Below are 10,969 nucleotides of genomic sequence, written 5' to 3' on the forward strand. Positions count from 1 at the left end.
TTGTGAATACAAGACCGATCTCACACTCGCTCAATCCACCTCTCTCTCATAATACTCTACTACACATAATACAGTGAGCTTGTAATACATTAATACACTAAGTTTTCAATGAAGCAACTCAACCTTCTTTCGTTACAATACAATAAAATACAATACAATATTTATTTATAAAGCACATTTAAAAACAACCAGAGTTGACCAAAGTGCTGAACATTGTAGAATAATAAACTCGCAAACATAAAATTAACACACAACAAGGTATCAAATGAAAGAGTAATAAAACAACGATGGCATTGAGGTCACGGAGTATTAAAGGCCAGAGAGAAAAGATGTGTCTTCAGAGCAGACTTGAAAGCAGCGATAGAGGGAGCTAATCTAACATGGAGCGGTAGACTGTTCCAAAGTTTCGGACCAGCAGTTGCAAAAGCTCGATCTCCGCGTTTTTTGAGTCTAGATCTAGGTACCACAAGTAAGCCAAGATCACTGGATCTCAGAGTTCTAGAAGGGGTGTATGGACGGAGCAGATACGTAAGGTACTGAGGGGCAAGATTATTAAGGGCTTTATAAACAAATAATAGAATTTTAAAATCAATTCTATATTTAATGGGTAGCCAATGCAGTGAAAATAAAATAGGAGTTACTGACTCATACCTATGTGTGCCAGAGAGCAGTCTAGCAGCAGCATTTTGCACTAGCTGTAGACGAGAAAGAGAGGACTGAGAAACACCATAATAGAGAGAGTTACAATAATCTAATCGAGTTGTTACAAAGGCATGGATCACTGTCTGAAAATTACTCTGTGATAAAAAAGGTTTCACTTTAGAAAGTAGACGAAGATGGAAAAAGCAAGATTTTACTACAGCACTGATCTGATTATCAAACTTCAGGTTTTGATCAAACAGAACACCCAAGTTTCTAGCACACTGAGTTTCATAAGGGGCCAGAGAACCAAGATCAACATCTAACACAGAATTTTCTTTGTCCCCAAATAGAATTATTTCAGTTTTAATTTTCATTTAAATTTAAAAAATTGCTTGAGAGCCAGTGCTTTAATTCTTCTAAGCAGGCCAACATTGGTTGTAAGCCATTTATATCATTCTGCTTTAATGGAAAGTAGATCTGAGTGTCGTCAGCGTATAAGTGAAAAGATACTTTATGTTTATTAAAAATGGAAGCCAGGGGGAGCATATACAAGGTGAACAATACCGGCCCAAGAACTGATCCCTGTGGAACTCCACAATTAAGAGGCATTCTAGAAGAGGTCTGTTGACCAATCCTAACACTAAAACATCTGTTGGTCAAATAAGAACGAAACCACTTTAAAACTGTGCCACGAAGGCCCACAGATGTCTCTAAGCGTGTCAACAGGACCTCATGATCAACCAAATCAAAAGCAGCACTCAGATCTAATAAAACTAAGGCCATAGATTTACCAGAATCAGTTTCTGTAAAAATGTCACTAGAGACTCTCAAAAGGGCAGTTTCAGTGCTGTGTAAAGTCTTAAAACCAGATTGAAACATCTCGTGAACAGAATTTACAGTCAAATAAGATTGTAGTTGAGTCAACACTACTTTCTCAAGGATTTTTGAAATAAAGGGTAAATTAGAAATAGGACGAAAGTTGGAAAGAGAAGAAGGATCCAGGTTTGATTTTTTTAAGATATGGCGTCACTACAGCACATTTGAGACCATTAGGGAAAGAACCAGTAGACAAACATTTGTTGATAACTAACAACAAACCAGGACCAACTATATCCAAGATTTGTCTAAGGAACCGAGGAGGGATAATATCCTGAGGACAAATAGTTGGTTTTAGATGACTAACAATTTCATTACATGAAATCAAATCGATAGGCTCAAACTCAAACCAGGTAGAAGAGCATAATGGTACATCATGCAAAATGTAGGCAGAGCTAGACAACTGCGATCTTAATGTTGTAATTTTCTCAACAAAAAACTTTCCAAAATTATTACAGAGAAAAACAGAGGACTCTAGAATTGAATGCACAGAAGGATTTAAAACAGAATTAATAGTAGAAAAGAGAACTTGAGGTTTGTGACAATTTTTTGTGATAAGTTCAGACAGATATTTGCATTTTGCAGCCTTTGCGGCTTTTTGGAACATGTTGTAAGAGTTCCTCAAAACTTCATAAGAAACCTGCAATCTGTCCTTCTTCCATTTGCGTTCAGCCTGCCGACAAGTCCGTCTCAATACACGTGTAGTTTCAGTGTGCCAGGGCACAGGTACAGGCTTATGATTTTTATACTTCAAGGGTGCAATAGTGTTCATAATATCAGCACAGGTGGAATTAAAAAGATTAAAATGTGCATCAGCATCCAAATTTAGCAGAGAAGAGTCTGACTCCAGTGAGTTACAAATCTCACGGTAGGCTACAGAGAAATCTCGACTAGAATGTTGACTAAGACAACGAGTAAGACGTGCCAGCGGTGGATTTTTTAGGATTCGGCCCGTAAGAGGGACTGTACAAAGAACTGGACTGTGATCAGAAAAGGAGGCACTACTGATTTCAATACTTGAAATAGAAAAACCATGAGTTAAAATCAAATCAAGAGTATGTCCCTGGATGTGAGTTGGACCAGAAACCCATTGTGTAAAGTCAAAAGACTCAATCATATTTAAAAGCTCAGCAGTGAATGGTTTTGTAGGACAGCAAATGTGAATATTAAAATCACCCAACAGCAGTATTTTTTCATGCCTGATAACCAAGTCCCCCAGTAACACAGCAAGTTCACTTATAAAGTCCTTATTATGATAAGGAGGACGGTATATTAGAGCAATTGTAACAGTAACAATTGTTACTAGTTCTAAACTGATGTTTTGGAATTAGTAACGGAGGCTTGGGCTTCAACTGTAAGATTCAACTTTAGATTTGAATCTGTGATGGAAGAAAGTAGTTATTTTAAAAAAGAAAATTTTGTAATTATTTATGTTGTTCCAAACCATTAGTTACCATACCAAAATGCCTTGGTATTTAGCATTCTTTCAGACAGAGTTTTGGTTTACATTGGCATCCCTAAATGGATATAAAATATTTATACAGTCGTGGCCAAAAGTTTTGAGAATGACATAAATATTGGAAATTGGAAAAGTTGCTGCTTAAGTTTTTATAATAGCAATTTGCATATACTCCAGAATGTTATGAAGAGTGATCAGATGAATTGCATAGTCCTTCTTTGCCATGAAAATGAACTTAATCCCGAAAAAACCTTTCTACTGCATTGTTAAGAAGGCTTCAGGACATCCAAGAAAGTCCAGCAAGCGCCAGGATCGTCTCCTAAAGAGGACTGCCGCCAGTGCAGAGCTTGCTCAGGAATGGCAGCAGGCAGGTGTGAGCGCATCTGCACGCACATTGAGGCCAAGACTTTTGGAAGATGGCCTGGTGTCGAGAAGGGCAGCAAAGAAGCCACTTCTCTCCAAAAAAAACATCAGGGACAGATTGAACTTCTGCAAAAAGTATGGAGAATGGACTGCTGAAGACTGGGGCAAAGTCAAATTCTCCGATGAAGCCTCTTTCCGATTGTTTGGGGCATCTGGAAAAAGGTTTGTCCGGAGAAGAAAAGGTGAGCGCTACCATCAGTCCTGTGTCATGCCAACAGTAAAGCATCCTGAGACCATTCATGTGTGGGGTTGCTTATCATCCAAGGGAGTGGGCTCACTCATAATTTTGCCCAAAAACACAGCCATGAATAAAGAATGGTACCAAAACACCCTCCAGCAGCAACTTCTTCCAACAATCCAACAACAGTTTGGTGAAGAACAATGCATTTTCCAGCACGATGGAGCACCGTGCCATAAGGCAAAAGTGATAACTAAGTGGCTCGGGGACCAAAACGTTGACATTTTGGGTCCATGGCCTGGAAACTCCCCAGATCTTAATCCCATTGAGAACTTGTGGTCAATCCTCAAGAGGCGGGTGGACAAACAAAAACCCACTAATTCTGACAAACTTCAAGAAGTGATTATGAAAGAATGGGTTGCTATCAATCAGGATTTGGCCCAGAAGTTGATTGAGAGCATGCCCAGTCGAATTGCAGAGGTCCTGAAAAAGAAGGGCCAACACTGCAAATACTGACTCTTTGCATAAATGTCATGTAATTGTCGATAAAAGCCTTTGAAACATATGAAGTGCTTGTAATTATATTTCAGTACATCACAGAAACAACTGAAACAAAGATCTAAAAGCAGTTTAGCAGCAAACTTTGTGAAAACTAATATTTGTGTCATTCTCAAAACTTTTGGCCACGACTGTATTTTTGAATGTTACACAGAAAATAAGTAAGCTCTACAGGTTTGGTATGGCATGAGGGTGAGAAAATAATGACAGTTTTGGGTGAACTATGAAGAAAATGATCTTTGTAAGGGAGAGAGAGAAAAAAACAGACATTTCTACACTGATTTTAAAATATGAGCACGTAGCCAGTTTCCACCAAGGTTAGAAATCTCTCTTACTCTGTGAACTTTGTGATATAAAGTTCTTTTTGAAAGAGCCCTGCAACCAAGAAGTGCCAAGTAAAGTAATTATGTTTGATTCAACAGAGCTCTGTCTGAGCTCTGACATTCAGTGAGGAAGAGAGGGCCAAAAAAGACATTTTGATTTCCTGCTTGGAATCAATAAAAAGGTGAAGAAGGAGGAACCAGTGCTACAAGATAAGAATGATTAGATGTGTATATGTGTGTGTTTGGAAATGAGAAAATAAAAGAATATTACATCTAAATTATTATACAATTTCATTCAATACCACTTCAAAACACCCATTACAAAAATTACTCAAGCCAGTATGTGTGTGTGTGTGTGTGTGTGTGTGTGTGTGTGTGTGTGTGTGTGTGTGTGTGTGTGTGTGTGTGTGTGTGTGTGTGTGTGTGTGTGTGTACCTGGTATTCATCACGTTGTGGGGACCAAATGTCCCCACAAGGATAGGAATACCAGTAGATTTTGACCTTGTGGGGACATTTCTCAGGTCCCCATGAGGAAACAGGCTTATAAAGCATGCACAATGAGTTTTTTTGAGGAAGTAAAAGTATGCACAATCTCCTGTGAGGGCTAGGTTTAGGTGTAGGGTAGGTGTAGGGCGATAGAAAGTACGGTTTGTACAGTATAAAAACCATTACGCCTATGGAATGTCCCCATAAAACATGTAAACCCAACGTGTGTGTGTGTGTGTGTGTGTGTATGTGTGTGTGTGTGTGTGTGTGTGTGTGTGTGTGTGTGTGTGTGTGTGTGTGTGTGTGTGTGTGTGTGTGTGTGTGTGTGTGTTTGTTTCCATGTACCTTTGTCTGGTTTTGCTGAAAGCTTTAATAACAGCGTTTTTTCTTCTTGGAATTGTGGACTTCATTTTCTACGAAATAAAAACCAGTTTACACATGTCACAAAATCTTCAAACTCACACATAACAGCTGCAAGTATTAAATGAATTAGAAGAAAACTGAAACAAATATCAATTTAATTAGTAACTACAGCAACCATCTGTGCAGTGAGAGAATAAACTATCCACGCCTTTCAGATAATCTCCCTTCTTTCTATGACATCTGGTGTGAATGCTTCACTGACCTTTCAAAAAGGAGAGGTGGTAAGGGCTTGTCATCCTTTGTTTATTAAAAAGAAAACAGCCAAAATTGCAAAAAAAAAAAAAAGGAAGAAGAAGAAGGCTCAATATTTCTCTATTATTACGGTGGGCACATGAAAACATTCCCATTCTGAATTGCCCATATAAATTCTTTTATAGTAAAGGATCCTAATAGAATCAATAACGATTTCCACAAAGAATCAAATAATATTATATTGGGCCACACATAACATTAGCTCATATAATTTACCATAAGAAAAGATTTCCCAGGCTTCATATTTCATGCATGTTAATATAAATGTGTTGAGTCTGTATCAGATGCCGTAGCCCAGTAAGCACACAGACATCTGTTACATATCTGGAAAGCATTGCAGTCTAATTGTGGCAGGGAATGTGTGAAGACATAATGCAGATAAGCAGATGCTCTTAAAAATCATCACATCGCAAAACACATCATGTAGACACCTGGGCAACATGTACATGTGATATCAGGACACATGGGTCTAAATGAAAAAAACAACAAAAACATTAAGCTTTTGGCACAAAATGAGCAGGATTCACAGCAGAGAAAAAAGTACAGTCTGAGTGTGAGTCACTCTCCTTTCAATGTCCTAAATATGTATTTCTCATCTTTGATTAAAGCTATTATAACTAAGAAAATTGGTTGATGATAACCTGACTGAGAGACTGTGGTGAACGTTACATCAGCATAGGAGCAGCATTTACTGTAAGAGCGGTTAAGAAAGCTCTTTCTAAATTCAAAATTGCAAAAATGTTAAATTCATTTGAAAAGTTGGTACCCTTACAACACAAAACCATGTGCTAAAACTCTTGTAGACATCATACCATAAACCACAAACCAAAAAAGCAGGTTCTAAATTAAATGTGGTTCAATAAAAAAAAATGCAGCACTTACTCTACAAACGTAAATTAAACTTTATTTCCTAATCATTAACATCACATCATGAAAGCTACAACAAACCGAGCACAGCATTAACTTCCAACCGAATCAACAATACCATTTAGCAGACATTCAAAAATTATATTAATAGTACTTAAATAAAATCAATTTCTTTCAACCTTAGGACAAAATGCCTTTTTAACAGCATTCCTGGAAATCCAGACATTGTGCTGGGTTATGCAATTACGTGCCTGGGCTACAGTGGGATCCATTCAGTATTTAAATTTGATGGAACTATCCTGCAATACAGAGAAAGGCAGAAGTGCTTTTTCTAAAGACAGAAACCCTCTTGAGTGTCCACATAATGCATTGCATATATTGCGTATGTGTTCGCAGCCATCAAAACCGGCCATGCGCTTGCTCTCATAAACACTCACTTCTGACTTTACACACTGTAATCTAGACGGCATCTTCATTTTGTCTTGCTCCTTCATCCTCCTCCTCTTCCTCATCCACCACTCAACCATTCGCTTTCATTTTATTTCATCAAATGAAAAAGAACCTTCAGTGAATAGCCACAGTAAATGTAAGCAGCACTGCTCTCCCCTCCACATCTTATTAAAACTTCCACAAACATGAGCAGCTTTCACCAAATTAAACCCATTACTGGCCCAAAATTACTACAGAGCGGAAACAGTTTTTCAGCCTTTTTTTATGTGAATTGTGATCATCTTTGCTGCATGCAGGCCAATTTGCTTTTGATTTGCTGCGCACCCTTTAAGAAAAACTTCACACAGATATATGCAGCAATTAATTCCAGGAACCAGAACAAGAGGTATGTAATTTAAATCAATTGCTGAACGTACACACACACCTTTTCTTCCACAGGCCTTGTCACCGGTCCACTTCTGGTAGATTGAAGGTCAATGCTGTTTGAGACTCTCTGGTGTGGACTCATTTTCATCCATCTCCCTCAATCATCCTCGGCAAGGCTTCTCTAAATCTTCTTATTCACAGAAAACAGAAAACATGCATCAATTCCCACAAAGGAAAGGATATCGGATTGTCTTTGAGAATGTGATTTTTTCTTTCTTTCAATCATAAAGGGGTTTGATTTTATCACCCTGATGAGAAGTTGCCTGGATCTCGGTGTGAGGAACTTAACCCAGCCAACCCATCTCCTGTCCCCCCACAACTTTTTCTATTCTCTTTAATTTTCATTACTGTCCTCTTCCTTTCGCCCTCCCTCCTTGGCAAGGCTTTCTCATTTCTTTCCCTGTTTTTCTTTCTCTCTCTCTGTCCCGTTTCCCCTCACACACATTCTTTCTGTCTCACTCTCTCTCTAAATATGGACATGGAGGCTCAGTGTTCTACATTCACTGAAGTTCCAAGGCCCCCAGCTGGATGTTATTGTCACTACAGAAACTATTAAAAATAAGCTGAGCTTTGCAATAAGCAGCAATTCAGTATTTTCAAAGCTGCTTTAAAGCAGCTTGTGACGACCATGTAAACAGTCCAGCTTCGTGCTGAACATTCATTGCAGATCTAATGGCCACACTTTAAACGCAGTTTTGCGGTTCATGACCTAATTGGTGAAAAAAATACTAGGAAATAGAAGCTAAACTAGCCATCTTTTGAGCTGTGATATATTATGCAGCAACTTAATGTAGATGAAAATCAGAGGAAATAACAGAAAACCTTTTAAAAATGCTTTACAATGTTTTAATTCATTGCTTATAAGACTTGCAGATGAAGCTTTGCCCACCGGTGCGACAGAATCTTGACAGAAGTCTGAGTCACTCAAGAGGTTTTATCAGATTGCCCGCATCTTATCACTTCTTACTTGACAGGACACAGCACTTTATCAGCACTTGTACACAGACAGAACCAAAATATACCCTTTTAATAGATAGATTTTTTTATACCCTTTTAATAGATAGATGAAGATAGATAATTTGTTATTGCATTAAAGTGGCCCAAAGTACAGTAGTACTTGTATATTTAAATGTAGTATACATTGTGTTGCATTAAACAGATATATCAAGTAGCATCGTCCAACACATGAGGCTTGAACTTTTCACACATACAGTTCCTTGCGAAAGTATTCATACCCTTTCATTTCTTTCACATTTTGTTGTTACTGCCTTATGTTAAACTGTTTTAAAGTACTTTCGTTCGTGTGTTTGCAGAGCGTTCCTGTGTTCGCAGCGCGTTTCTGAGTTTGGTTGTGTTGTGAGAATTTGCAGCGCGTTTCCGTATTTGTGATTCCGTTGCGAGGATTTGCAGCGCCTGTGTTGTCAAACTGATGAAGATGTTTTCTTAATTTGTTGTCGTTTTTTCTGTTTGCATGTGTTTTCTTAAGTTTGCAGCGCGTTGACCTCTCTCGGCCACCGTATTTTTTCCACATCAATCTACACTCCATGCAACATAATGAAAAAGCTAAATCAGAATGTCACAACTTCATACATTTATAAAAAATATAAAAACTGAAATAAGTACAGTGCATAAGTATTCATACCCTTAACTCACTTAGTTGAAGCACATTCACAGCCTCAAGTCTTTTTGGGTATGATGCAACAGATTTGCACATCAACATTTGGCAATTATCGGCCATTCTTCACCTCAGTTTTCAAGCTCTGTCAGCTTGGATGGGGTCGTGCAGACATTTTCAGGTTTCTCCAAAAAATTGATTGTGTTTTAGCCCAGGCAGTGGCTAGATCTCTCAAGGACATTGACAGAGTTGTCAATAAGCCACTCTTGCACTCTTTGTGTGCTTGGGGACATTGTCCTGTTGGAAGGTAAACCTTCTGCCTAGTTTGACGTTCTAAATGCTGTTCTAAATGCTCTGGACTGGGTTTTCATTAAGGCTATCTCAATATTTTGGTGCATTGAGCTTTTCTTCTACTCTGAGTCCCTCAGTCTCTTCCCTGAAAAGGCTGCTACCAACACACTTAACTTTTAGGATGGTACTCTGCAGGTGATTAGCAGTGTTTGGTTTCCTACAAACATGATGCTTTGAACTGAGGTTCATCAGACTACAGAATTTTGTTTCTCACAATCTGAGGGTCCTTTAAGTGCTTTTTTGCAAATTCCATGTGTCTTTATGTGTCTTCATTGAGGAGAGGATTGAGTCTTGCCACACCACCATAAAGACCGGATTGGTGGAGTATTGCAGTGATGTTTGTCATTCTGTAAGTTTCTCCCATCTGAATATATGATCATGGAGCTCAACTAGAGTGACCATCAGGTTCTTGGACACCACCCTTCTCCATCAGTTGCTCAGTTTGGCTAGGAGGCCAGCTCTAAGAAGAGTTGACGTTGTTTCAAACTTTTTCCATTAAGGTTAACAGAGACTACATGCTTCTCTGAACCTTTAATGCAGCAGAATTTTTTTCTGTACTCTTCCCCAGATGTGTGGCTTGATGCAATCCTGTCTCTGAGCTCTACCTCAGGGCTTGGTTTTAGCTCTGAAATGCATTTCAGCTGTTTGACCTTTTATTATTATGGGGCAGCCGTGGCCTAATGGTTAGAGAGTCGGACTTGTAACCCAAAAAGGTTGCAGGTTCGAGTCTCAGGTCCGGCAGGGATTGTAGGTTGGGGGAGTGAATAACCAGCACTCTCTTCACCCTCAATATCACGACTGAGGTGAGCCCCTTGAGCAAGGCACCGTACCCCCAACTGCTCCCCGGGTGCCGCAGAAATGGCTGCCTACTGCTCCGGGTGTGTGTTCACGGTGTGTGTGTGTGTTCACTACTGTGTGTGTGCACTTCGATGGATTAAATGCAGAGCACAAATTCCTAGTACGGGTCACCATACTTGGCCTCACTTCACCTCCTTTCCTTTCCTTTCCTTTCCTTAAGACATGTGTGCCTTTCCAAATCATACCCATTCAACTGAATTTGCCACAGGTTAACTTCATTTGAAATGTAACATCTACAATATGAATGCTCCTGAGCTAAATTTCAACTGCCCCAGATAAGTGTATGAATACTTATGCAATGGAATTATTTCAGTCTGTTATTTTTTAATAAATTTGCAAAGATGTTGAAAAACTTTTTTTGCTTTGCTATTATTGTGTATGGAGTGTAGACTGGTGTGGGAAAAAAAGTAATTTAAAGCAGTTTAACATAAGGTAGCAACAACAAAATGAAAGGGGTATAAATACTTTCGCAAGACACTGTAAAATGAACTGATAATTATGAAATATCAAAAAAGAATAAATGAAATGATCGTTTTTCTCTGTTTTGATATCAAAAAGTAAACAGACTTTGAAAAAAATATCAAAACAGCCATAAAGGAGACATGTAGAGCAAAAATAGGAATAATAGGGACAAATCCATTGTGTGGCAATTACATTTGAAAGAACCCAGTTTTGTACTATTTTTCGCTGGTCTGTTCTCAGTGTGTGATTGCGTGGGCATCTTTGAAACAGAGTAAATTCTTTGTGCGAGTGCAAGGTCCTGGTTCACAGCTGGAAGAACT

The 10,969-nt window shown here is 38.7% G+C and overlaps 1 protein-coding gene across 1 annotated transcript in view; it reads right to left on the minus strand.

Annotated features, from left to right (window-relative positions):
• Window positions 1-7,445, minus strand: part of arhgap20b (Rho GTPase activating protein 20b) — a 60,291-nt gene extending 52,846 nt beyond the window's left edge. Inside the window, exons 1-2 of the mRNA XM_073840087.1 lie at window positions 7,362-7,445; window positions 5,291-5,358 (exon numbers count right to left, since the gene is read on the minus strand). Of these exons, the coding sequence (XP_073696188.1) occupies window positions 5,291-5,358; window positions 7,362-7,445 (152 nt within the window). The remainder of the gene's footprint in view (window positions 1-5,290; window positions 5,359-7,361) is intronic.
• Between the last annotated feature and the right edge of the window lie 3,524 nt (window positions 7,446-10,969).

This window comes from Garra rufa, chromosome 5 (assembly GCF_049309525.1).
Source record: "Garra rufa chromosome 5, GarRuf1.0, whole genome shotgun sequence".
Taxonomy (NCBI): domain Eukaryota; kingdom Metazoa; phylum Chordata; class Actinopteri; order Cypriniformes; family Cyprinidae; genus Garra; species Garra rufa.